General features: G+C 36.7%; 4 protein-coding genes across 4 annotated transcripts; 3 read left to right on the top strand and 1 right to left on the bottom strand.

Annotated features, from left to right (window-relative positions):
- The first annotated feature begins 1,019 nt into the window (after positions 1–1,019).
- LOC146723451 (uncharacterized) lies at positions 1,020–10,714 on the top strand. The gene is given in 11 exon segments (XM_085481909.1): positions 1,020–1,449; positions 1,852–1,982; positions 2,517–2,708; positions 2,856–3,218; positions 3,220–3,388; positions 3,464–4,423; positions 4,426–5,313; positions 5,316–7,961; positions 9,747–9,800; positions 10,123–10,451; positions 10,559–10,714. Coding segments are annotated over 11 exon segments (6,318 nt in total).
- A 3,412-nt stretch (positions 10,715–14,126) lies between these two features.
- LOC114945955 (uncharacterized) lies at positions 14,127–19,492 on the top strand. The gene is made up of 4 exons (XM_029322312.1): positions 14,127–14,300; positions 16,885–17,000; positions 18,386–18,634; positions 19,225–19,492. Exons 1-4 carry the CDS (start codon positions 14,133–14,135, stop codon positions 19,337–19,339), a joined length of 648 nt encoding a protein of 215 aa, XP_029178145.1. The 5' UTR covers positions 14,127–14,132; the 3' UTR covers positions 19,340–19,492.
- A 2,344-nt stretch (positions 19,493–21,836) lies between these two features.
- LOC114945952 (uncharacterized) lies at positions 21,837–26,223 on the top strand. The gene is given in 4 exon segments (XM_085481908.1): positions 21,837–24,147; positions 24,219–24,249; positions 24,251–26,115; positions 26,174–26,223. Coding segments are annotated over 4 exon segments (4,257 nt in total).
- Positions 26,224–26,243: 20 nt separating this feature from the next.
- Positions 26,244–26,782, bottom strand: LOC146723450 (uncharacterized). The gene is made up of 2 exons (XM_085481907.1): positions 26,495–26,782; positions 26,244–26,426 (listed from the first exon to the last, which is right to left on the bottom strand). Exons 1-2 carry the CDS (start codon positions 26,780–26,782, stop codon positions 26,244–26,246), a joined length of 471 nt encoding a protein of 156 aa, XP_085338033.1.
- Between the last annotated feature and the right edge of the window lie 1,074 nt (positions 26,783–27,856).

The following is a 27,856-nucleotide window of genomic DNA, read 5'->3' as shown; positions in this document are numbered from 1 at the left end:
GTGTTTGTAAAAGAAACGGCTGCTGTGCGCCCGTACAAAGCTGCTGTGCGCCTAAAAAAAAGTGGCTGCTGTGCGCTTATAAAGAGTGGCTGCTGTGGGCCTATAAAGAGTGGCTGCTGTGCGCCTATAAAAAGTGGCTGCTGTGCGCTCATACAAGGCTGCTGTGCGCCTATAAAGAGTGGCTGCTTTGCACCGATAAAGAGTTGCTGCTTTGCGCTGATAAATTATTACGTATTTCAAAAAAATATATATAAATAATAAAAATGTCTATACAGACAAAAAGATATAGAATTTTATCTCCTGAGGATAAAAATATAATTGTTCGAGGTGAATGGTTAACTGATAAACATATGGAACATTTTGATTATTTATTACAAAATTTTTCAGATTATAGACCTGTCGAAACATGGCGATTACAACTTCCTGATACGATTCAGCCTATGCCAATTGATAAAAAACATATACAAATATTACATAGTTCGTCAGGTTCATCAGATGGACATTGGGTGTGCAGTTACTACGATACAAAAAATATATTTATTTATGATTCATTAAATAAGAAAAAATTGCATAGACATCATGAACAATTCTTGAAAAGATTATTTCCAACATATAACTTCGAAAAAAATTCTATCCAATTTCCTACTGTACAATACCAACCAAATAGTAGCGATTGCGGAGTTTTTGCAATAGCCTTTGCAATTTCATTGTTATTTAATATTAAACCTGAAAAAATAAAATATGATCATAGTTTAATGCGTTTGCATTTAATTAATATTTTTGAATCTAATGTTATTGAGCATTTTCCACAAAATCAACAATATGCTCTTCAAAAGGTGCTTCCATTAGCAGTAATAAAAGCAAGAGAGATTGAAGCATCTCGTAAACGTACTATACGTCAATGTGAGACGGAACGACCATATTTGAATCGGTTAGAAGAGCAACGTCATATTTACCAACTTGAAAAAGAATTAAATAATAATCAATTTCAATTAACAGAAAATAATTCAAAGAATTTAATGAAAACAAACAATGATATTTATGAAGACACTAAGCAGCATGACTTGGAAAATCATTGTGTAAATAAACGTGCACACTATTCACAAGATTTAGAACAAAATCAGGCTAAACAACATGATTTATATGAGCAAAATTCCAAGAATAATTGCATTGAACAGCACGATCTGTATAAACAGAGCTTAGAAGATAGACGCGCTAAACGACGTGATCGTTATAAACAAAATATAGAAGACAATCGCGCTAAACAGCGTAATCGATATAGACGAAATTTAAAAGATAATCGCGCTAAACAGTGTAATCGTTATAAACAAAATTTAGAATACAATCGCGCTAAAAAGCGTAATCGATATCAATGGAACTTAGAAGATGAACGCATTAAAGATCAATATCGATATGAACAAGATTTACAAAAGAAACGCGCACAAAAGCGTATGCGTTATTCGGAAAACTTTGAGTATGAACGAGATAGACAAAAAAGATTGGATCCTAATCGCAAATGGCTTTATAATAAGCGATATTATCAGACAAAAAGACAAAAAATCAAAACAAAATCTACATTTAAAATGAAAACTTGCAATATTGCTAAAAATATTACTAAAAAGTATAAACAATTCTGGTCGAAGAATACCATAAAACTTTGTAATTGTTCAGAAATATTTATAAAAAATATTATTAAAAAAATCAATATTAAAGGTTATATTGAGAAACGATTGAAAGCTGAAAAAATTGTACGTTGGTGCATGTGTATTAGGAAAAATTATATTCGCAATATATACAAAATGTTAAGTTTGATTAAAAAGAAATCAGAAGTGTATTTGACTCTTGTCGCAGATTGTTCTACAATCGAAGACAAATTAACTGCACTATGTGGCGAATCTAGACATACAGCCTCATCTGAAAATTATTTTATTGAGTCTACATATCGTCATGATGTAAATCCATTGGAACCTTTGATAATGAATGTAAAAGGAAAAGTAGTAAACATATTACCATTAACAACAGAACAAGCTAAAAAATCTTGATCGTGTAATATTTCAGACTATAAAACTAACAATCGGCTTTTAATTGACCGTTCTCAGAAGTCTCTTAAAACCATAAATACATGTACCTTAAACAATGAACCAAAACTGATGTGTAATACTGCAAGCTGTAAAATTAACGATCCGCTTTTAATTGATCGTTATCAGAAGTTTCTCGAAACCGTAAATACATGTACTTTAAAAAATGTACCAAAACTTATGCAAAATATTCATAAATGTACAATGAAAATTTCAAATGAGAAATTGGGTCATACGCGTAGCTGTTATATTGATATAACACTTTGCGAAGGAAGGTTTCTTCCAGTTCAATTATTATCGCCTCATTTTCCGAAAGTAAGATATATGAAGCGTTTAATTTATCAACTTACATATTTTTATCGAAAGTTGGAAAATCTAGATGATGCTTTAAATAATGCTGATATGAATACTTTGAATGAAATTGTGACTTCTGCACAGGAGAAAGTAGATATGTACAGACATCAACGGATTGATACAATTTTGAATGATGATGATATTATGTTTAAATATCGTTTAGCATTTAAAGCATTGACTGAACGCTCTGTGGACACACCACGACATGTTTGCGTATCATGCGAGAGATTGTGTTATAAAAAAAGTGTTTCTAAAGTCAATAGTCTTCAGACACAAGTACATGTTAAAATTTTGAAGGATTTAATGACGTATGTACAACAACAAAAAGTTGATGCGCAATATATATGTAATTATTGTGCAGGCAAATTTCGTAAAGGTTTAATGCCTGCATACTGCGTCTTAAATAATCTATTTACAAATCAGGTGCCTGAAGTAATATCATCTCTTAATACATTCGAAAAAATTCTTATACAGAGAGCTAAAGCGTTTCAAACTGTCCTTAAAATGGGAACTGTTATTAATAAAAAGTTGCCTCAAAGACAAATGGTATCAAAAGTTAAAGGTAGAACATTTCATTTACCACTTCCGTTACAGGAGACATTGAATAAATTATGTTCTAATACTGATCCAATAAATATTAATCATGAGTTATATATATTAGTTAGAGGTATCCCGACAAAATCAAAGATTATTTGGGAAGAGGTAGTTGATGTTAAAAAAGTATTTGACGCTTTAACGTGGTTAAAGCGCAACAATACTTTATATTCTCATATTATATTGCCAAATGAATTACAATGATTTACGTTTACCAAAATTAAAAAATTCAGAATTTCAAATAGAAGATGAGACAGAAGATAATGCAGAAATAGCTGATGATGAGACTGAATTATTAAATGAGACAGAAGATAATGTAGAAGTAGCTGATGATGAGACTAAATTATTAAATGAGACAGAAGGTAATGCAGAAGTAGCTGATGATAAGACTGAATTATTAAATGATCCGATAGAAGAGATAAAAAATGATATGTTAGAAGGTCGACGGAAAGCAATGTTGACTCAAGTGACTAATGCTGAAAACGATGGCTATTACGAACAATATACCATCTATCCCTTATATGAAAAGAAAGCAAATAAAACTGCGACAGCTTTATATCAAATGTTAAAAATTCAGGACTTGCCTCTGAACAATCGTGAGCAACATTTAGATTTAATGTGTTTTCCAGATTTATATTTTTCTGGTATTAATGGACAACGTGAGATTAGACAAGTTAAACTTCATGATCATGAATTTATTAAATGTCGTTTGACATCTAAACATCCACAGTATAGATTAAATCTACAATATGTATTTTATTTATTGAACGATGCAAATATGCGTCAATTAAGTCGTGGAATTTTTCATGAAATGAATGTAACTAATCCGCGACTTCGTTATACAGCCGCAGAATACCTAGACGCAATGTCGAAAGAATTGTTGGAATCTAATTTGAGTACAATATTTGCCACACTTCGAAATACGGAGCAATATTAGTGTAAACCGAGAAACGATTTAAATTGTATGACGCAGCATTATGGACCTGCGACATGGTTTTTAACACTCAGTCCAAGTGAGTGGTTGTGGGAAGATTTAGGTGAATATATTCGTGAAGTAAATGAATGGCATGACGCTTCCTTAAGCGTTAGCGCACTCGTTGTTAGAGATCCAGTATCAACATCCAGGTTTCTCGATAATAAGTTTCGGGCAATGCTTGACTTTATTAGGTCTAAAGATCATCCAATTGGAGAAGTAACGCACTATTTCTGGCGACGAGAATATCAAGGTAGAGGTATACAACATTTTCACTTATTAATTTGGATTAAAAATGCACCAATTTTCGGTGAATCTACTATTGAGGAAGTTTCAAAATTTATTTCACAACATATAAGCTGCACAATACCGGATCAAAATATTTCGCTATTGTTGTACAGACGTGTTGATACGCATCAGCGACATATACAAATGATTATTGTCTTCGTTCTAAAAAAGTAGGACGTAAAGTTATTCGTCGATGTCGTTTTGGATTTCCTCGTCCCGTTACTGAAACTTTGAATATCAGGGATGTGGCAACTTCGATAGCCGGTAGAAAACAATTGAAACATAAAAGTAGACTTTACGATCTTCCTCGAACGGATAATGAAGGTAATATAAATGACTATAATCCTGTTCTTTTTACTGCATGGGAAGGTAATATGGATATACAATTTATTGGTGAAAAATCATCGCTGCTAACCTGGTATGTTACTAAATATATGAATAAAGCGGGAAAAAGTGAATTATCTGAGAATATTCTTGATAGTAAGGATAACAAAAACAAATCATTAGCGAGTCATCTTTGGAATATTGCTTTGCGATTTACGAATAATAGAGAATGTGGAGCTCTCGAAGCTGCTGATACATTGTTAGGTATTCCTTTGTATGGAACTGATCGAAATACAACCATCAGATGGTTAAATGTTAATCAAATACGATATAAAAAATTAAAAAGTCGTAAAGAAATTGAAGCTCTTGATCCTGAATCTACAGATATATTTTATCAATCTTTGACAGATGATCATTATCCACATAGATTAAACGAATTAGAAAATACGTCTCTTTATGAATTTGCACAGTGGCACGATATCTCAAAGATCAAACCGAAAAATAAGTTTATTGAATATTATAAAATAGGTAATGGTTGTTATCTTAAACGGCGACAGCGCGGATATCTTATTAATCATTTTAGATATAATGTTAATACACAGCCGGAAAATTATTTCTTTGCGTTATTGCTTATGTTTAAACCATGGCGAAAATTAGAGGATCTTAAAAATAAATACGATACTTATACCGAATCGTTTCACAAAGTAAACTGCATCTTAAAGAAGCATTGCAATATCATGAAAGATTAGAAGAATTGCAAAAAGCATTTGAAACTGCAAAACAGTTAGTTCAGCAATGCTTAGATGACAATTTGCAAAAAGAGCAGTCTCAGGATGATCCTGAAAATGCAATAGGTATTCAAAATATAGAAGCTGGTGAAGCAATGCAAGATTTTAAAGATCTTGGTGATAGAGCAATTCAAGAAATTGATGTATCTGACATGATAGTAAAATTAAATACGGATCAAAAACGAGTATTTGATAAAGTTACCAATGCTGTAGAGTCCGATAAATCAATATTACGATTATATGTTAGCGGAGAAGGTGGTACTGGAAAAAGTTTCTTAATCAAGACTATTAAATGCTGGATAAAACAAAATCTCAACAAAGATACTGCTGTAACAGCACCTACTGGTATAGCAGCATTTAATATAGATGGTTTGACAATTCATAGATTGCTTCAATTACCCGTTGAACATGGTCAAACTCCTAAGTATAAACAACTATCTGATCATGTATTAAAAGTTTTACGAACAGATCTTAAAGATGTTATTTTTTTCGTAATTGATGAAGTGTCAATGATATCTAATTTGACTTTAATATATATTCATCTTCGATTGTCTGAGATATTTGATACTAGTGATTGCGATGATGGTTGGTTTGGTCGAAAGCATATTCTTTTATTCGGAGACTTGCTTCAATTGCCTCCTGTACGCGAAGATCTTATCTTTACACATTTATCCGATCAAAAAATTGTTAATTATCTTGGTTCTTTAAATGCTGTTAATTTATGGATAACATTATTTGAATATGATGAATTGATAATCAATATGCGTCAGCAAGGAGATAATTCATACCGTGAATTATTGTCGCAAATTCGTATTGGCTTAGTGACAAAATCTGATTGTAAAATTCTAGAGAGTAGAAAAATATCTTTCAAAGCTGATTCTTTCGAATCTAGATTAAATGAATTATGTGATTTTATTAACAGTTTATCATCGGACACTGTTTGTTTATTTCCTACTTGTAATATGTGTGATGTCCTTAATAATGCAATGTTAAGTCGCATTACTTCCAAAGTAATATTATTAATTGCTGAAGATACGATTGATTGTACATCATATGTAAAAAAGAAAGTATTAAAAGTATTGTCAAATAACGATGATGATAGTTCTCTAACAGCTGGACTTTCAAAACAAATTACAATTAAAATTGGAGCAAAAGTTATGATTCGGCGTAACATCGATGCCAGTTTGGGTCTTGTAAACGGTACAATTGCTAAAGTAATTTCAATTGTACGAGAAACATCTACTGATGACGTAGAAAAGATTAAACTTCTTTTATCATCAGGTTTAGAATATGAAATTGAAAGAGTAACGGCTAAATTTCAGGTATTGGATAGAGCGTATGTGATTCGAAAACAATTTCCATTATCTTTAAGTTATGGCATCACTATTCATAAAAGCCAAGGATTAAGTTTGCAAAGTGTTGTTATGGATATTGGCAACTTTGTATTTAGTTGTGGTCAAATTTATGTTGCCTTGTCGCGAGTAACATCTCTAGAAGGAGTGCATTTAATAAACTTTGATCCTTCAGCAGTAATAGCTAACGAAAAAGTTATTATTGAATATAATCGTTTAAAACAAATATACAATCCGAAAGCAGAAATGATTGCTGTGTCAAAAGAACGTTGTCGTAAAGTAAAAGATGTTCCATGGGCGTTACCAAAAATAGTTACTTCTGTTCAAAAATCAAATTCAGATCGAAAAATTCAACATACGGTTTCAAATAAAAGAATTCAAAGCACTGCTTGGATCATACGTGGTTTTCAGAATACAGACAAGATTTCATGTTATGCAAATACAGTATTGCAATGTTTATTACATTTAAATATTATTAGGCAGCAGTTGATTAATTGCGATAAAACAGACGTTTTACGTATATTAATGCATTGATATGAAAATGGAATGCGTAATCTAAATACATATGCAATACGGCAATGTTTAGGAGAATATTTTTCGAGTATGGTAAGACAAAACGCGTACGATTTTCTTACGGCACTTTGCGAAAAATATGATTGCATTACAAATTTGATACAACATCAAGTAACTTCTACCAAGCGATGCAAAACATGTGGTAATACTCGTACAAAAACTATTGTTGAAAATAATATTGCTATTTCAATTTCCCTTGATAATTTAAAGAAAAAAAGTTGTAATTTTAATAAATTATTAAATTCTACATTTTCACATTGGTTTCACTTACACAACGAATCATGTGAATATTGTACTGGAACTGATCAAATATTAAAAAATGAAGTAACATTAACAAGAGAAATAATTGTTATTCGTTTAATACTATTTTTAGCACAAGATGGTAAATTAATAAAAGCAGAAAACAAATTTAATTTATGTGCTGTTCCAACAACTAAAGTATTAATAGCGGGACAATTGTACAAGACGATGAGTGCTATACTTTATGATAGTTCGTGCACCGATGAAGGTCATTATGTAAGCATATGTAGAGAAGGACTATCTAATATTTGGATCGAAATAGATGATGCAAAAGTAAAAAAGAGACAGTGGCCTAGAGGTGCTAAAAATGTTTATATAATATTTTTACAAAAAATAGGTAATAAATAATATCAATTCGATATAAAATAAAGTAGTTATAAAATTCTTCCTAAATAGATTTTTATATATCAAGTTTATGACTATTACTATTTAATCATTTAATATTGTATTTTAATCAGTCCTATATAAAAAAAGATTTCGTAATATATTAGCAATTTCATGACAACGCTTTACATTCTGCATTATTCCTGAAGTGCAAAAAAATATTTTTTACTTAAAATACAAGATAATTATTTTTATCTATAATAAGCAAAGAGGACCATCGTATTTTGAAATATGACGGGGGTGGTGGCGGGTTCTTTGCTTATTTATGTAAAGATGCTTATCATATACAAAAATAAATGATATAATCTCTAAAAACTCACCTTTAAAAAAAGGTAAAAAAAGGCGACCAGTTAAGGGCACGCCATTAACAAAAATTATCCATTGCAAACCCATGTAGAATCCTATCCTATTGCAAACCCATGTAGAATCCTAGGCAAAATTAACCATTGCAAACCCATGTAGAATCGTACCCATTGCAAACCTATGTGGAATCCTATGAAAAATTAACCATTGCAAACCCATGTAGAATCCTATGAAAAATTAACCATTGCAAACCCATGTAGAATTGTATTAAAAATTATCCATTGCAAACTTATGTAGAATCCTACATTGCAAACCCATGTACAATAGAATTGTATGAAAAATTATCGATTATAAATCCATGTACAATCGTAACAAAAGTAATGAAATAAAAAAAAAAATTGCGACAAGTAAAAGTAGAAACTTGTACCAGTGGAAAATTAAAGTTGCAGACATATATATAGTCGTATAATGAATCAGTAAAAATTTAAATTTGCAAATGTAGAATTGTACCATAAAAAAACTTATCTTTAAAAAAAAAAAGATAAACAAGATGCCAAGTCCATTAATATAAAATAAAAAGAAATAAAAAAATTGTAGTTAAAAAAACTGGGCGCGCAGCTAAGTTTCAAAATTACAATGCACCTTAAAGTAACATTAATTAATTTAAACACAAAACATATTTTAACTGCAATGAGTTTAAAAATAACAATTTAATTTTAATATCATTAGAATATTATTTAGCACCTTAAAGTAACATTAATTAATTTAAACACAAAACATATTTTAACTGCAATGAGTTTAAAAATAACAATTTAATTTTAATATCATTAGAATATTATTTAGCAGCGCGCCCAGTTTTTTTAACTACAATTTTTTTATTTCTTTTTATTTTATATTAATGGACTTGGCATCTTGTTTATCTTTTTTTTTTAAAAGATAAGTTTTTTTATGGTACGATTCTACATTTGCAAATTTAAATTTTTACTGATTCATTATACGACTATATATATGTCTGCAACTTTAATTTTTCACTGGTACAAGTTTCTACTTTTACTTGTCGCAATTTTTTTTTTATTTCATTACTTTTGTTACGATTGTACATGGGTTTATAATCGATAATGTTTCATACAATTCTATTGTACATGGGTTTGCAATGTAGGATTCTACATAAGTTTGCAATGGATAATTTTTAATACAATTCTACATGGGTTTGCAATGGTTAATTTTTCATAGGATTCCACATAGGTTTGCAATGTGTACGATTCTACATGGGTTTGCAATGGTTAATTTTGCCTAGGATTCTACATGGGTTTGCAATGATTAATTTTTCATAGGATTCTACTTAGGTTTGCAATGGATAATTTTTGTTAATGGCGTGCCCTTAACTGGTCGCCTTTTTTTACTTTTTTTAAGATATACGTGGGGATTTTAACAGAAAGATTAAAGGAGGAAATGGAAAAGGAGAATATGATACCGGAGAGTCAAACAGGTTTTAGGAAGGGAATGGGGGTAATAGATAGTATCTATGTACTAAACTACCTGGTGAATAAAAAAGTGAATAGGTAGGAAGGTAAGGTAGTAGCGGCCTTCATGGATCTGAAGGCGACGTTTGACTCAGTGGATAGGGAGGTGCTAATGGAGGCAATGAGAAAGTAGGGGGTAAAAGAGGGATTAAGGAATAGGATAGAGGAGGTGTATAGACAAACGAGGAGTAAAGTAAGGGTGGGGATGGAGGAGGGAGAAAGCTTCTGGACGGCAAGGGAAGTGAGGCAAGGTTGTCCAATGCCCACACTTATTTAATTTGTTGGTAGCGGATGTGGAGGAAGTGCTGAGAAAAGGAGGTTGGGGAGGGGTGAAACTGGGAGGGGAAAAAGTACATTGCTTGGCATATGCAGATGACATGGTGCTGTTGGCAGAGGATGAGGAAGGGATGATACACATGTTAGGGAAAATGGAAAATTATATGGAGAAGAAAAGGTTAGAGGTGAATGTGGAGAAGACAAAAGTAATGAGGTTCAAAAAGGGAGGAGGAAGAATGAAGAAAGTGGAATGGAGGTGGAAAGAGAAAAGATTAGAGAAAGTGAAAGAATTCACGTATTTAGGATATAAGCTGCAAAGGAATGGGGGACAGGATGCGCAGGTAAAGGACAGAGTAAGGAAGGCAGGAGCGGTGATAAGACAGATATGGGGAATGGGGAAAAGAAGATTTGCAGGAGACTGGATGAAAAGAACATGGTTAATGGAAAGGTTGGTGGGAACGGTGATGGAATATGGGGCGGAAATATGGGGGTGGAAGGAGAGGAGAGAGGTAGAGGCAATGCAGGAAAGATGGATCAGGTGGACGTTAGGAGTGGACTGGTGTACGCCGGGGTATATGATAAGAGAAGAGATAGGAAAGGATAAATTTAGGATAAGAGCAGGAAGAAGAGCAGTAGGATATGAGAAGAAATTGGAAGAAGGAAGGGGAGGAAGGTTAGCGAGGAAATGCTATGAGGATATGAAAGAGGGGGTAAGAGGAGGAAAAGAGAGAACAGTATGGGAGGAAGAGAGGGCAAAATTCTTTGAAGAAAGAGGAATAGAAGGAAGGGAGATGGAGGAAAAAAGAGGAAGGGGAGAGGAAGTATACGAGGGATGGGAGCAGGACAAGGAAATGCAAAAGGAGGAAAGATGGGAGAGGATAAGAGAGTCGAGATATAATAGATGGTATGGAGAATGGAAGGAGGAGGGATTGCCGGAATATTTGAGAAAGGGATGGGGGGAAAGTAGATGGAGAAGGATAGTGAGGTTTAGAATGAACAATGAGATGAGAGGGGCGAGATACTGGGAAGAGGAGGAGAAAAGAAGAGATAGGCTATGTAAAAAGGATGGAAGATGAAACATGGGAACATGTAGTAGGAGAATGTGGAGGAGAGGGGAATAAGGGAAACTGGTGGGAAAGAATGAAGGAAATACTACAGGAAGGAGGAGAAGGGGAAGGATGGATGAGAGAATTAGAGAAAAAGAGGGAGGAGGGGAGAACGGGAGGAGAAGAGGAGAGAGGGGTAGAGGAGAAAGGAAATATGAGGAGAATGAGTGGAAGTATGTATGAGGTGGTGGGGAATGTATGGGGAACTGGAAGCCGAGGCGAAGCGAGATAATAGATAGGGACGACTCTTTCTCTCTCTTATTTAGTTAGATAAGTAGATTAAGTTAAAATTAAGATAATTGTAAGTTAGATATAAGAGTAGTTGTAAGTTAATTTTGTAAGAGGTATGTAAGGTTTGGGTACGCTCCTTAAAAGCGCCTTTAATCCTCAAGGGGAAAAATAAAGCAATGAATGAATGAATGAATGAATTTATTACATTAATTTATTACATAAATTTATTTATTGCAAATTATTATTAAGATTCAATTATCATTTTCTTATAAATAATAACTTTTATTGTGGAATAATGTTTACTGGATTTTTGAAACTGTATTTTTCGTTAAAAAATTAATTTTTTTTTAATTACACCGTTTATAAGATTTATATACAAATTTTATTTACAAATTTATTAAAAATTTATTTTTTGTCGAGGGTAGTTATTATAAACATCTTATTATCTTATTATAAACAGAAAACAGCAAATAATGTAAATAAATTATAAACATTAAATTAAAAATATTTATTTTGTTATCTAATTGTTATTAATACAGGGTAGGCCATTTTAATCTTTCCACTAAAATTTCTCAAAATCCAAAAATTTAAGACAAAAATGTTTCAGATAAAAGTTGTATGGTTTCAAGGGGGACATGAGATGGTGTCATTGATTTGACCTTGAATAGCCATTTGAAGGTTACGTGAAGGTCAATTTCAATTTCTTAAATGGAACACTATATTTTTTCTTGCATACTTTTGTAGCTGACTTCGAGATCTTTCCAAAACACTACAATAAAATATTTTTTCATGAAGTATTTTTCGAGTTATTAAGGCTGCAAATTTGCAGTATTTTGACATAAAATACAAAATATCTTGGGAAATATTCATTTTTCGATTATCATACCTTAATACTTTTATGCACAGAATAATGAGATGAATCAGTTAATGTAAAGAAAACACATAGTTACCTTTAAAAAAAAATATGAAAATTGCAAAAGCAGTTAGATAATTTATTTCAAGTAAACAATATTAAAATTCAATTGATTCGTCTCATTATTCTGTGCATAAAAGTATTAAGGTATGATAATCGAAAAATAAATATTTCCCAAGATATTTTGTATTTTATGTCAAAATACTGCAAATTTGCAGCCTTAATAACTCGAAAAATACTTCATGAAAAAATATTTTATTGTAGTGTTTTGGAAAGATCTCGAAGTCAGCTACAAAAGTATGCAAGAAAAAATATAGTGTTCCATTTAAGAAATTGAAGTTGACCTTCACGTAACCTTCAAATGGCTATTCAAGGTCAAATCAATGACACCATCTCATGTCCCCCTTGAAACCATACAACTTTTATCTGAAACATTTTTGTCTTAAATTTTTGGATTTTGAGAAATTTTAGTGGAAAGATTAAAATGGCCTACCCTGTATATACATATACTATATTTCTTTTTATTCAAAAAAATATAAATAAAAATATTTTTTAATTCGATAATTTCTTATAACCTATAAATATATATCAATAAAGTGAAGCATTTTGTAATTTAACACATTATATCTAAATATTCATGCAACATTTGTTAAGCAAAAAATTTAAAAGTATATTTTTAATAATTTAATATTGTATAAATTTATTTTTAATCTTATGTTTAAGCTTTCACATGTGTATATTATACTATCTAAATTTCTTGGAGTGAAAACTGATCAATCTCATTCCAAAAGAGTGATTTTACTCCAAAAGAGTAAGATTCCACTCTTTTGGAGTAAAATTCCACTCTTTTGGAATGAGATTGTTCAGTTTTCACTCCAAGAAATTTAGAGAGTGTACATGTCAAACACAATTTATTAATGTTTATGAAAAAACTCTTAATGTATTTAATTGATGTTGTCAAGGCATTATTACTGCTTTATTATAAAGATTAATTAAAATATAATAATACTTGATGAATAAGACATCTGGAATATAACGTGAATTTCAAAGATCAAATTAATTTTTTAAATATTTGTTTATACTGATAGTAATAAATGATTTATTGCATATTAAACACAGCTGAAAGTAATCCTACTGTGTATGTTTATAACTTTCTCATTATTGAAATTCAAACTCACATTTTACTTATGAAGTATCAGCACTTGACAAATTAAGGTATTGTATGGCATAATTCGAAATTATCAAAAAACAAACACACGTCGTTGTTCTTGTAAATTTGTCTTGAGTCTAATTATTTTTTTATACTTCACTTTTTCATTAAGATATATTGCAAATAATGTTACGTAATTTATTTATGTTTTTAAAGCTTAATTCGTGCAAAAATTTTTCTTTATCGTTTATATCTAATTATTTATTTTATTTATTTACATAATTTTTGTATTAAGAAAATAATAAAACGGGAAAAGTAATTCTCTCTCATTCTTTTAATTTAAATTACTACAGTCCTGTTTCTACGATAAATTTCAAGAATGGTGTAAAGTGACATTAATAAGATGTATTGAATAAAGTTTAACAAAGTCTTTTGTTTGTTCATGTAATGCACGTCATACCTGATAAGATAAGTCCTAAATATCAATAACTTATTTTATTAGGTGTGGATGATTTATGGAATCGGTATATAAAGTAGATTAAAGCGAAATTCGTTCACTTTATATTTCTCGTTAAGACTTTATATTTCGTATATTAAAGATAGAAAGAAAAAATTTAAAAAAATGTTTGTAAAATTATTTACGGTGACACTCGTGGTTGTCATTAATTTGCAAGAAATTTATGGCCACGGAATGCTGTGGGATCCTATAAACAGGAGCAGTGCCTGGAGAAAGGGCTTTCCCGTACCGCCTAACTATACCGATAACGAGCATTTCTGCGGTGGAGTCGGTGTATGTATATACATTACTTAAAAAAAGAAATTGAATTTGTGAAAAGCATTTTGAAGCTTGAAATTTCAACTATAACGCAGAATCGGTGGTTTTTATAATTTTTACAATTATTTTTATCTTCCTGTTCTATGCTTTAAAAAGGGACACGTTGTTTTGTTCCTTAAAATTATGTATTTTTGACATTCTGATCAACATTGTATCAAAAAAATATAGGTTTACTTTCAAAATTATGGAACTCAGTAAAAAAAAAAAATCGTAGGAAAATTTAAAAAATAGCGTTTTATAAGGAAAATGTAGTTTATGAAATTGCATTTCTGAAATAAAATGTAGAATTCGAAAGACATTTTTTTATAAAAATCCTGAGCGTCAAAAATACATAATTTTAAAGAACAAAATGTGTATTTTTCTAAAACATAAAATGGAAAGAAAAACATTTTTTAAACTATTGATTCCGCATTAAAATTGAAATTTTAGGTTTCAAAATGCTTTTTTAATTTTTAATTTACGATGATTTTTTAATTTTATTTCGAGTTTCAGTGGTTTGAAAATAGCATAATTTTTAGGGTAAAAAAAGTGTTCCTTATTATAGGATTGAAAATTCGGTTATCAAAATACATAATTTATTTTAATGTTAACAGGCAAATATTTGAATATCATGGTGTTTAAAAAAAAATAGGAACAGGTAAAAATTGCAGAGTTTTGAGGTAGACATAATATACTCTAGTGGCCTAGAATTGTCCTTGAGTGATATTTTTCAAGGTCGTTTAAAGATTAATCTAATTTTTTTAAAATGAAATCGTCTTAATTTTTTTCTATATAAACGATTCTTTGCACAACATTCAACATGAAAAGTTATAAGAGTAGAATGACCAAAAAGTGAATAGTTGCGACGAGATATTTTATTACCTTATTTTGATACAATTTTACAGCTGTTGGGCAATTTACGTACTTTTCTTGAAACCAATTGGGTTTTCTTTATACAATTGATTTCTTTTATTATTTCCGGCATAAAAGTATAATTATCCGAAAATGAATATTTTACAAGATATTTCATATATGTATATGTATATAGTTCATGTAAGATTATATCAAACTAAAATATGAAATATATATATATATTTTATAAATAATTCATTTTTCGGTCATTTTAGCCTTATAATTTATTATGCCTAATATTACGAAGAATCAATTTATGTGAAAATTATGTTTTTTTTTATACAATTGATTTCTTTTACTATTTTCGGCATAAAAGTATAATTATTGGAAAATGAATATTTTACAAGATATTTCATATATGTATATATGTATATAGTTCATGTAAGATTATATCAAATTAAAATATAAAATATTTCGTAAATGATTTATTTTTCGGTCATTTTAGCCTTATAATTTATTATGCCTAATATTACAAAGAATCAATTTATGTAAAAAAGAGTGATTTCGTTTAAAACAACTGTGTTGATCTCTAAATGACTTTGAAAAATGTAGAGGCAATTTTCTAGATCCCCCTAAAAACGCTATAACTACTACTTTTATACAAAATATTTTTTCCAAAACCGCGCGCGTTTAAAATATTTAAAATAAATATTAAATATTATTATTAGTATATTATTATTGTTATATTTATATTAATAGATACAGATACAAAATTTCAGTATATTTTCATTTTATTGCAGAAACTAAATTTTGCGATATACAACATTATATTTCAAAGATATTCATTACATTGAAGAATTAATTTAAAAGAAAATTCCAATGTAAATCAATAAAATAGAAAAGTTATCAAATATAAGAATAACACATTACAAAATTATAATTTATAATTTTTCCTGTATTTTTTGCATTTTTAATTTAATTTTAAAAAATTATAAATAATTTCATTAATTAATAATAATAAGAATATTAGATCGGCTCTTTAATATAAAACACGATATACATCTCCTTCTTCTCGGCCACAGAGCCAAACGTGATGTTATTGCGAAAATGGAAGAGCATTCGCCCGGCAAGCGGAAGGTCTCGGGTTCGATTCCCGATTTAGTCAATTTTCGAACCAATATTTTTCTCGCCTATTTCTTTACAGGGGAAGTTAAAAGAGGAACAAGGAGAATTCTTGAGATCTCAACCATAGGATACAAATTTTCAGATTCCTTAATTTTCTTACTTAATTTTCGCAATAACATCGCGTTTGGCTCTGTGGCCGAGAAGAAGGAGGTGTATATCGAATTTCATTAATTGTTCAATAATTTATTATTAATAATTTTTATCAATGTTTGTATTAAACTTTTAGTTAAATAATATTTGTGTGCTAATAATGCATTTCTAGTAAAATATTACAAGTTTTATAATTTTTATGTTTATCATTAGTTTTTGAAAATATTACTAGATTTTCTTCAAAATTTGCAGTATTTAATTATATTTAATTGTAGAAATTTTAATTTGTATTATTCAGATTTTATATATATATTTCCATTTTCAATTTAAATTTATATATTGTAATTTTGACACAATATTTTTATAAGAAAAAGAAAAAATATATATAAACTTAATTATATCAAAGAACTTTTATTAAAAACTTCTTTATTAGATTCAACATCAACGAAATGGAGGCAAGTGCGGAGAATGCGGTGATAATTATGCTCTACCCCGACCACGACCAAACGAAAATGGAGGCATTTATGGAACCGGCGTCATTGTCCAAAAGTGAGTAAAATATAATAATACAATTATAACAATTCAAATAAAACAAATAAGAAATATTTTTATCGGCTCTCAGTATTAATTATAATATAAATATGATATTTAAATCGGCTAATAAAGCCAAGCGCAAAAATTAATTTTTCGGAACTGTATCTCTTGGTTTGAGATTACTAAATTCCATATATTAATTAACCTCGAACTTACATATGGAAAAATAGGCGAGAAAAATATAGGTCCGAAAAGTCGCTGAAGCGGGAATCGAACCCGCGTCTTTCACTTTCCGGGTGACTGCTCTTACCACTAAGCTATTCAGACCCTTTCGATCCTGTATTTTTCATTTGCCTTATAATAGATGTTAGTAAATTTAAATAGAAAGTAGAAAAATATTTAAAATTATTAAAAAAATTAACAATAAGCTTTTAGTTTCAAAGAGAATCATGTTTAGTTTTTTATTAATTGAAGATTTTTTCATTAACTCCTTGAGTGTCAGGCAAGAAAAACGCTTGTGTGCCAAGGATGCTATCAATGACATAAACTTAGAAATATAAAGTAAGTCACTTTTCCGGGGTTTTTTGTGGTACTGATCAGAAATCCATGGTCAGAATTCCAAAATTCAAAATGACGGATAATAATCTGAAATATTTTTTCAATTCCCTGTATTGCTAATTATCGGTTTAATTTTAGATTTTCAGTATGAAAAAATGTTTTATCTGATACATTGAACCGGTATTTGCAAAGTAAAATAACTTTTGAACTATACTAATTTTGAAGAATTATTATCCGCCATACTGGATCCGCAATTTTCAATTTCTAAAATCCGATGTCAAACTTATAATCAGTTATGAAATATGCGGATTTTTCTTTTATGATGCACTTTTGGCCAGTTTATTTTGACGGATTTTTCCGTCATTGATATTCAAGGGGTTAATATACATTTTGTATAGGCAATTATTTGTAAAAAATATATTTTGTCAGAGCACAAGAGAGAATTATATTTGAACTGTAAATATATTGTATTTTTGATACAGAATTATAATTTATTATTAGAATTAGTTTTGGGTTAGGTTAGGTTAAGTTGTGGTTTGAATCGAATTTTTAATACAAACAAAAAATAATTTATGCATTTTAATCTATATCTTCACCTTATGTCTTTGGTAAATTCTCGAAGCAATAAAGAATAAGAAGTTAAAAATATGTTATATATATACATGTATATATATATAACATGTGTATATATAGTTTCAGTGGACAAAACAGCAGAGATGGTTGTAAAATATAAGGTTCTTATTACTCGAAGTCGATTTATTTGTTTGTTTGTGAATTAAAAGGATCATTGCATTACGTTATATGAAAATGTACTATATACATAAAAATTTTCCTATGCGCAGATACAAAGCAGGTTCTACCATTGATGTAATAGTTCGTCTCACAGCCAGTCACTTGGGTTACTTTGAATTCAATCTTTGCCCATTGACAACAGAGAAGGAATTAGAAACAGACAAATGCTTCGAGCAGTATCCTCTCTCATTAGCGGACGGTAGTGGCTACAAATACCCTATTCGTATTCACGGATCAAATGATCATAACGTCAAATTGGTTTTGCCGAAGGATGTCACATGTAAACAATGCGTACTCAGGTTAGAATTACAAACATAAATCAATAATGTCTAATAAATAATAATTATTTAATAGTATAATATATAATAGTTTTTAAGAAAAATATATGTAATTTACCATTAGCAGCTATATATATTTTTCTTAAAAAAAATTATGTGCTTTTCTTTACATCAATTGATTTTTCTCATTATTTCATGCATAAAAGTATATTGAGATAAGGTTATTAAAAAATGAATATTTTACGAGATATTTTATAGTTCATATATAAAATTATGTCACATTAAAGTATAAAATATCTCATAAACTTTCATTTTTTGATCATCCAACCCTTAACTTTTTATGTATAAATATTATAAGGAATCGATTTATATAGAAAAAGTATAATAGTTCAATTAAAAAAATAAAGTTAATTTTGAAATGACCTCTGACCTCTAGATCAAGGTGAAGGTCACCATCAAGTACCCTCTTTTTAATTAAAAAATTTTTTTTTATATTCCACTTCTGAGATATTTCAGAGGTCCGAAATTTTTTCCTTTTACCCTATTTTTAATATATATTATTACAGAATATGATTTCAGTAATAAATTTAATTGTCTTATCTCTGATTCAGATGGCACTATCGCACCGGAAACACTTGGGGCACATGTGAAGATGGAAAATCTGGCATGGGTTGTGGCCCACAAGAGACTTTCAGAAGCTGTGCTGATATCTCTATCACAAATTAACATAACCTAACTTCAACACATATGTTCGAATCATATTTATTTACCTTTATGCCATCTTGAAAGCGACCAATTGAAGCTTATGATCTTTAATGGAAGAAAATTCGGATTTTTAATTATTGAAAAATTTTTTGATTTATCAAAACTTATTGAAGCAGGCAAAATGGTTAATATTTCCATTAATTTTGGGAATAAAGAAATAAGTTTGTTGTATGCACAATTATATATATTTTTCTTCTTCCTTTCCCTATCTCGAAATAGGAAAATTATAATTGTAATTGAGATTAATGTCGCGTACGCAACATTAATCTCAATTACAATTTATATGAACGGAGCAACGAAATAGGATTGTGACTTTGACATATGTTGTCAAGGTCATCCTCTTGAGTGACCTTCAAAAGATTTTAGCCGTCACTCATTTTTTATTAAAAAATTTTATTAAGAAATAAATAAGTTTAAAAACCATTTAGTATATTTACTCCTGTTGTCCGGTTTCAGTGCAAAACGAAATCTATATTTGCAAAATTCCACATGAATTCGCAACTTTAAGTTTTGCAAATATAAATCTCACACTGAAAGCACTATTGGATGATGGGGGTAAATATCGCTTCGCGTGAAAAGTTGCAAACCTATGTGGAAATTTCCAACAAGACCTCATCGTTAACCTAACCTAATTTAATATAACCTAATCCAAATCTATTGCAGTTTTGGATTCGGACGTGTCGCGTGCGTTTTTACGCGTTAAGATACTTTTTGTATCGTGGAGGCAGATCGTCTCTTCGTCTACCTCCATGGTATATAAGTCGATCAAGAGATAGAATATAATGCAGCTGTTGGGAGAACCCGGATGCGAGCGAAATGTCGTAGCCTTTCCTCCAAGTACTGTGCTTGAGATATAAGAAAGAAGATTAGACGACAGGAGAAGATGGGAAGGAACTAGAGAATTTGCGCGGGAAGCCATGTATCTGAGACAAAGGCTCACCGTCCGGCAGGTCCGAAGAACGGTCGAGATGGGCTAATGTATCCGTGTGTGGCCGTTTTTGTCTGCTTTTCCTTGACATCTACACTCATACAGTTGATGATGCTTCTGGTTTTGGAAAATCTCGTAGTAGTCCAGAAATGAGCTGATTTGATAAAGTCTAGCGGAAGCACTCAAAGGCACGTCTTTGCGTAGAGCGTCCAAGATGGCGACCTTCCAGCGATGATTTATTATTAATAAAAATTAATGCTTCGGACATGGGACATTGGATTATGTTAGATTATATTTGTTGGATGATGGGAGGGGTATAGGAGGAGGGTCATGTCATAGCCCCTCTCGCCCATGCGTTCAATTTACTACACACAAACAATTAAATCTGTTAAGCTATTCTCTTTGAAATATACATAGTGTCAGAAAAATTACATTTAATTTTTAAACTTTTTCTGTTAATAACTTTTTAATAAGCAATGAGCGACAGCTAAAATCTTTTGGATGTTACTCAAAACAGTGATCTTGACAACATATATCAAGGTCACAACCATATCTTTGTTCAACGCAACATTTACCATTTGTTTTAAAATCTCCTTTTTTAAATCCTTAAAATAAATTCTATCCCAGACAGCACATAATATTTATGATAAAAATTCATAAATATTTATGAATATATATTTTTTCAAATATTATATAAATATTTTGAAAATGTCTTATAAAAACTTTTATTTAACATATTATTAAAACATAGATTAAATATTTCATATTTATGGTATGTAAAGATAAATATTTATAGTAATTATTTTGTAAATATTTTTTAACTAAATTGTTGTGTTGCGGAAATGATCACGCAGTCCGCGCGCTGTTTGTGTTTTTTGCGAGATGGTCAAAACTCTGCAAATCTGTCGAGAGCCAAACAGCGGCGAAAAATAAATTTGCGAATCATAACAAAACGCGCCTCTTGTCTTCGACCAAGGGCATCGTTGCCGCCTAACAACATCGCCGAGCGAAATCGAGAGAGACCATTATTTTCCCCCGAGAGAACTGACGTGTTTTTCTTTTTTTTCTCCCAAGGTCCGCCGAAACCTAAAGACACACCACGCTCTTGAAGTCGCACCCTCAGTGCCTCTAAGTACGCCGCAGCTTCGAGTCGTGCCAAAAATATAGCTTCGAGTTCGCGCCAAAATTGCACTAAGTATTCTCGCCAATATCGCACCGCTGCAACGTGCAGTTAATAAGAATTTACTGCATCAATTACTTTCTATTTTTTTTGTGTGTCTAATTACTTTACATATATATATATATATTCTTTTTTTGTGCTTTGTTTTATTTCATTAAACACTTTTGTGAACAGTATATTTTGAACATTTCTTTATTCTTTATAATATTCTGGTGTTCGTTCCACCTCACTCTAAACATTTTGGTCCTTCGAGCCGGATCGTGCACATCCGAGCGAGTGGTGAGTGAACACGAGTGTCGCGGTGACGGTAATCCTGGTGCGAAGGGCGTGACGTTGACTTAACTCGCGCAATGAGCCTCGACGCCGAAAGTGTCCTTGACGCTCAGTCCGAGCTGTACGGTCGCATAGCCCGCGCCGAAGAAAACCTGAAAAAGTTAGGAGCGTCAAAAATCTCAATCGGCAGTGTGGAGTCGCGACTCCAGACTCTGGAGGCAAACTGGGATAAGTTCCAGCTCAATCACGAAGAGCTGCGCTCCAAACATAAGAAGGTGCTCGCTGACCACGACTACTTCAAGTCGAGCTGGATTGTCACGGTCGAAGACAGGGTGATGGACCAGCGCTCAACTCTGCTGGATTTGCTGCATTCCCTTCGCTCCAAGCCGGAGAGCGGAGCGGAGCGAAAGATGATAGCAGCTTCGGAGCCCGCGTCGCAGCGGAAGCTGCCCAACATCGAGCTTCCACATTTCTCCGGTCGCATTGAGGATTGGCCAGCGTTCAGGGACCTGTTCCTGTCGATGCTGGATCGCCATCCTTCGCTGGCAGATGTGGAGAAATTGCACTACCTGAAAACAAGAGTGCAAGGTGAAGCCGAAGATCGAATTCGCAATTTGCCGACAACGGAAGGCAATTTCCGACGAGCATGGGCAATCCTCGAGGATCGGTTCGAAAACAGGCGAGTCCTTGTGCGCTCGTGCCTCTCGTCGTTCTCCGCAACGCCTAAAATGAAGAATGAGTCCGTCGCCGACTTGAAGAAGCTGGTCAACTGCATACTGCAGACGGCTGGCACGTTGGAAAGCATCGGTCGCAAGGCAGCATACGACAACGACCACTTCGTCCACACAGTGATCGAGATGCTAGATCCTCGATCCAGACGCGAGTGGGAGGACACAATCTGCGATTCACGAGATCCGCCTTCGTATGATGAGCTGAGAGCGTTCCTCGAGAGCCGCCTGCGAGCTTTAGAAGCGTTGCATCCTGCGAAGCAGGAGCCCGCATCCGTTTCTGCCTCCAGGTCGGCGAGCGCGTCTTCAAGGTCGGCGCGCGCCAACCTGGCGCAGAAGCAGCAGAAAGGAGGTCGGTGCCCACTATGTCAAAAGGATCACTTCATCCTCCTGTGCATTGAGTTCCGCAAGAGGCTGCCGGCGCAGAGGAAGGAGTGCGTGGAGAAAAACAGCCTCTGCCTGAACTGCCTTGGCAAGCATCCTGTAGCCGAGTGCCGATCTGCGAAGAACTGCATGGTCTGCAACGCGAGGCATCACTCCACGCTTCACGAAGCCTGTTCAACAACGTCGGCAGCCAGTGGAGCTATCGCGACATCGCTACACGTGAGTTACCACCACGAAGAAGATAGTGCCGCTGGCCTCCTGGCCACCGCACGCATACACGTCAAGAACAGACATGGCGAGCTACAAGCAGTCCGTGCGCTCATCGACCCGGGATCTGAGGTGTCGCTCGTCCACGAGGCGCTGGTGCAGCGACTGCATCTCCCTCGTCGCGCCACTTCTATGTCCATCTCCGGTGTCATCGGGCGGCGAAGCGGCAGGCTGCGGGGCACGCCCCTTGAGCTGAAGTCGCGCAACTCCGACTTTGCAATGCGAATTTCCGCATTGATCCTCCCCCGCATTACTGCGAGCAACACCTGCGTGCCGGCCACGACTCAGAGTTGGCCCCACGTCCAGGATCTGTGTCTCGCCGACCCAGACTATGGAGCGAGCGACCCAGTGGAGCTGCTGCTGGGGGTGAAGGAGTATTCCGCAATAATGGAAGGAGAAGTACGCAAAGGCGGCCCCGGCGCTCCAATGGCTCAGCGCACGGCATTCGGGTGGATTCTCCTGGGCGAAGTCGACGGCGCAGCAAGGTCCGGGGAGGCATCATCCCATCACTGCCAAGTAGACGAGGACCTCGTGGGACTGGTGCGTCAATTCTGGAGCCAGGAAGAACCACCGACCAGTTCCACGCCGCTCACGGAGGACGAGCAACGCTGCGAGACATTCTATGTCTCATCGCTCCGCCGCACGCCTGAGGGACGGTACGTCGTGCGCCTCCCGACTACCACGACGCTGCCAGACTTCGGCGAGACGCAGCGCACGGCCGCATGGCTGGTTCGCTGCATGGAACACCGGTTTGCGAAAGACCCGGACTTGCATCGGCTCTACTGCACCTTCATGCGAGAGTATGAGACGCTCGGCCACATGCTAGCAGTCTCCCCGCCGTCGGAGGTCGAGCGCGCGCGCACATGCTATCTCCCGCATCACGGCGTACTCAAGGAAGCTGCACCAGAGAAAAGAATCAGAGTAGTGTTCAACGGGTCATCGCGCCTCAATTCCGGTGACTCGCTTAATGCTCACCTCTTCGCGGGTCCCAATCTGCTTCCAGCGCTGAGTGATGTGCTCCTGAGATGGAGGAGGCATCAATTCGTGCTGGCCGCTGACATCGAGAAGATGTACCGCCAGATCTTGGTGCATCCCGACGATCGAGATCTGCAGAGGATAATATGGCGGCCGACGGCTGACGCTGAGCTGCAGGAATACCAACTGCAGACGGTCACCTACGGCCTGACCTGCGCGCCATTCCTCGCGATACGCACAATCCGGCAGCTGGCGAAGGATGAAGGAGAGCGATTTCCTCGCGCTGCGGCAGCGCTGCGGCAGGACGCATACGTGGACGACATCCTGACGGGAACCGACACCCTGGACGAGGCGCAGGCTCTCCGCGACGAGCTGATCGGCCTCTGCACGGCGGGCGGATTTCCTCTTAGCAAATGGTCAGCCAATGCAAACGCCATACTCAAGGACATCCCCGAGGAAAGACGTCAAGTGCGAGACCTGCGTGAGTGGGAGAGCGACAAGGGACACTCCGCGCTCGGCCTCCGCTGGCATCCTCGCCAGGATTGTTTTGCCTTCAGGGTACAGCAACTGAGCAGCCAGCGAGTGACGAAGCGAGTGGTACTTTCGCAAGTGGCTCGCTTATTCGATCCCATGGGCTGGCTGTCGCCGGTGATCATCAAGGCGAAAATTCTCATTCAGACGATGTGGCTGCAGCATCTGGACTGGGATCAGCCTGTCCCCCCGACGGAAGATCGGACTTGGAGAACTTTTCGCGACGAGCTCCCCGCTCTGGAGAGCGTGCACGTGCCTCGTTGGACACAGTGCAAGGGATCAAACAGTGACCTGGAGGTGCACGGCTTCGCAGACGCCTCCGAGCGAGCATACGCTGCGGTGGTGTACCTCCGCACCAGAGGAGTGGAGGGCGAGCGCCGTGTTTTCTTGTTGCAGGCGAAAACCAAGGTGGCCCCTGCGCAGCCGGTCTCGCTGCCAAGGCTCGAGTTGTGCGCGGCGGCGCTTCTTGCCAAGCTGACAGCGCACGTCGTCAAGGTCATGGACATCGCGTCCGCTCCTCTTCACCTCTGGTCGGACTCCACAGTGACGCTGGCGTGGATTCAGAGTCACCCGTCGCGCTGGAAAACTTATGTGGCCAACAGGGTCGCCGACATCCAGCGAAGGCTCCCCAACGCCCAATGGCATCATGTGTCCGGAGCAGAGAACCCAGCAGACTGCGCGTCACGAGGCTTGTCTCCCAGCGACCTGCCGGATCATGGGCTGTGGTGGAGCGGGCCGCCCTGGCTGTCTGGAGACGCCACGCTTCCTGCGAGCACGCCGCTGCCGATGGGTGACCCGCAGGAGGAGAGGCGTCAGGTGCATCTTGCAGCGGTCCAATCAGCCGAGGAATGTCCAATGCTGCGACGATTCTCAGTGCTGCAGCGGCTGCTGAGGGTAACTGCGTGGTGCTGCCGTTGGCTCGGCGAGCGGCGCGTTCCATACACCCCGATGTCCGCGCTGTCGCCTCAGGAACTCGAGGCGGCCCGACTTCGCTGGATCCGTCATGTGCAGTCCTGGGAATTCGCGGAAGAGCGGCGAGCGCTGTCAAGGGGCGTGGCAGTCCCGCGAAGAAGCGTCCTCGCTAGGCTGGATCCATTCGTGGACAGGAATGGCGTCATCAGAGTCGGTGGTCGGCTCAAACACGCTGTTTTGAACCCGGATGAAAGGCACCCGATCATCCTCCCCAGGAGGTCGCACTTCGCCGTCCTGGTGATTCGGGAGTGCCACCGCCGAGCCATGCACGGCGGAGTGCAGCTGACTCTGGGGATGGTCAGGCAAGGATACTGGATTCCGGGAGGACGCCTGGAGGTTCGACGCCACATTCATCGCTGCGTCACTTGCTTGCGATGGCGGGCGGCGTCCCCGAATCCTATGATGGGACAACTACCACCGCCGCGGGTAACAGCATCGCGTCCCTTCAGCCAAGCGGGAGTCGACTATGCGGGCCCGGTCCAGGTTCGGACAGCAGCAGGTCGAGGACACAAGGCGCACAAGGCCTTTTTGGCCATCTTTGTGTGCTTTGCAACAAGGGCTGTGCACATCGAGCTGGTGTCCAGTTATGCCACGGATGCCTTCCTAGCGGCTTTCCGGCGCTTTGTCTCACGCCGCGGAATGTGCCGCACGCTGTACAGCGACCGGGGGACCAATTTTGTCGGTGCTGATGCCCAGCTTCGAGCGATGTTCCAGGAGGCTGTGCGCGAAAGCCCGCGCATCGCCGACATCCTTGCCTCCGAAGGGGTGGAGTGGCGGTTCAACCCTCCGGCTGCACCCCACTTTGGCGGCCTGTGGGAAGCAGCCGTAAAGTCGATCAAACACCACCTCAGGAGAGTTATAGGAGAATCAACACTCACCTTCGAGGAGCTAAGCACTGTTCTTGCACAGATTGAGGCATGCCTCAACTCTCGTCCTTTGCAGGCCATATCGGATGACCCGGAGGACGTCTCGGCCTTGACGCCAGGCCATTTCTTGATTGGAGCCGCTTTGACATCGCTGCCTGAGCCGTCGCTGACATCGGAGCCTCTCAACAGGCTCACGCGGTGGCAGCTGCTACAACGAATGAGGGATGACTTCTGGTCACGGTGGTCCAAGGAATACCTGCAGTCACTCACCTCGCGTGTGAAATGGTGGAGGAAAAACATCAACCCGACCGTTGGCGACCTGTGTCTTATCCGCGGAGAGAACTTTCCGCCGAGCAGGTGGCCGTTGGCTCGAATCACCGAGGTTCATCCTGGTGCTGATGGACAGGTGCGCGTGGTCAGCTTGCGGACAGCCACGACGACGTTGGCCAGACCGGTGGTCAAGGTCATCCTCCTGCCGAGGGCAGACACGGAACCTGAGGACCAACCAGCTGATGAGTAGCCGAGACGACCGGGCCGCGACATGACTTACCTCGACATTCAATACCACATGAGCAGGCGATGCCAGTCAAGTTGCCCTTTGACTTCACGTTGCTCTGCAAGAGCTTACCTGCGGCCCGCGAGCTTTACCGCGCAGTGCTTGCAGGGGGCCTGCCGCAATGGCGTGCACCCCCGCACGTCGTCAGCGCTGCAGAGGCCTCGCGGACCCGAGCTCGGAAGATTGTCGTCACAGGGTCACTCGTCACAGACAACGCGCCACTTAACATCAAAATAATGCCGGTCGTTCGTTTACAATTTTCAACCAGCAGGACCGGTCCTATGCTCGTTATCAAGACGCAAAGCGTTGCAAAACCCTGTTGGCAGCGGCCGACCAGACTGGGCGAATCGCGAGCATTTATCGTTAGATGCGACTAACGAGGCGGGCGGAAAATGTTGCGGAAATGATCACGCAGTCCGCGCGCTGTTTGTGTTTTTGCGAGATGGTCAAAACTCTGCAAATCTGTCGAGAGCCAAACAGCGGCGAAAAATAAATTTGCGAATCATAACAAAACGCGCCTCTTGTCTTCGACCAAGGGCATCGTTGCCGCCTAACAACATCGCCGAGCGAAATCGAGAGAGACCATTATTTTCCCCCGAGAGAACTGACGTGTTTTTCTTTTTTTTCTCCCAAGGTCCGCCGAAACCTAAAGACACACCACGCTCTTGAAGTCGCACCCTCAGTGCCTCTAAGTACGCCGCAGCTTCGAGTCGTGCCAAAAATATAGCTTCGAGTTCGCGCCAAAATTGCACTTACAAGGGACATGTCACAACTGTCCGGAACCGATTTGATTCTCCTTGAAATATGTTGTTAAATAC

Source organism: Nylanderia fulva, unplaced genomic scaffold (assembly GCF_048542155.1).
Source record: "Nylanderia fulva isolate GAGA-0341 unplaced genomic scaffold, ASM4854215v1 Scaffold198, whole genome shotgun sequence".
Taxonomy (NCBI): domain Eukaryota; kingdom Metazoa; phylum Arthropoda; class Insecta; order Hymenoptera; family Formicidae; genus Nylanderia; species Nylanderia fulva.
The sequence above is the reverse complement of the archived record's forward strand: the minus strand, read 5'-3'. Positions and strand labels throughout refer to the sequence as shown.

Excerpts from the sequence above, each read along its gene's own strand:
- LOC114945955 (XM_029322312.1), top strand. The coding sequence starts at position 14,133 with ATGTTTGTAAAATTATTTACGGTGACACTCGTGGTTGTCATTAATTTG. Across the intron at positions 17,001-18,385 it reads ACCGGCGTCATTGTCCAAAA|ATACAAAGCAGGTTCTACCA; the intron begins GTGAGTAAAATA and ends TCCTATGCGCAG. Across the intron at positions 18,635-19,224 it reads TGTAAACAATGCGTACTCAG|ATGGCACTATCGCACCGGAA; the intron begins GTTAGAATTACA and ends TCTCTGATTCAG.
- LOC146723450 (XM_085481907.1), bottom strand. The coding sequence starts at position 26,782 with ATGTTTTTCCTCCACCATTTCACACGCGAGGTGAGTGACTGCAGGTAT. Across the intron at positions 26,427-26,494 it reads CAGTGCTTAGCTCCTCGAAG|GCCGCCAAAGTGGGGTGCAG; the intron begins GTGAGTGTTGAT and ends TGCTTCCCACAG.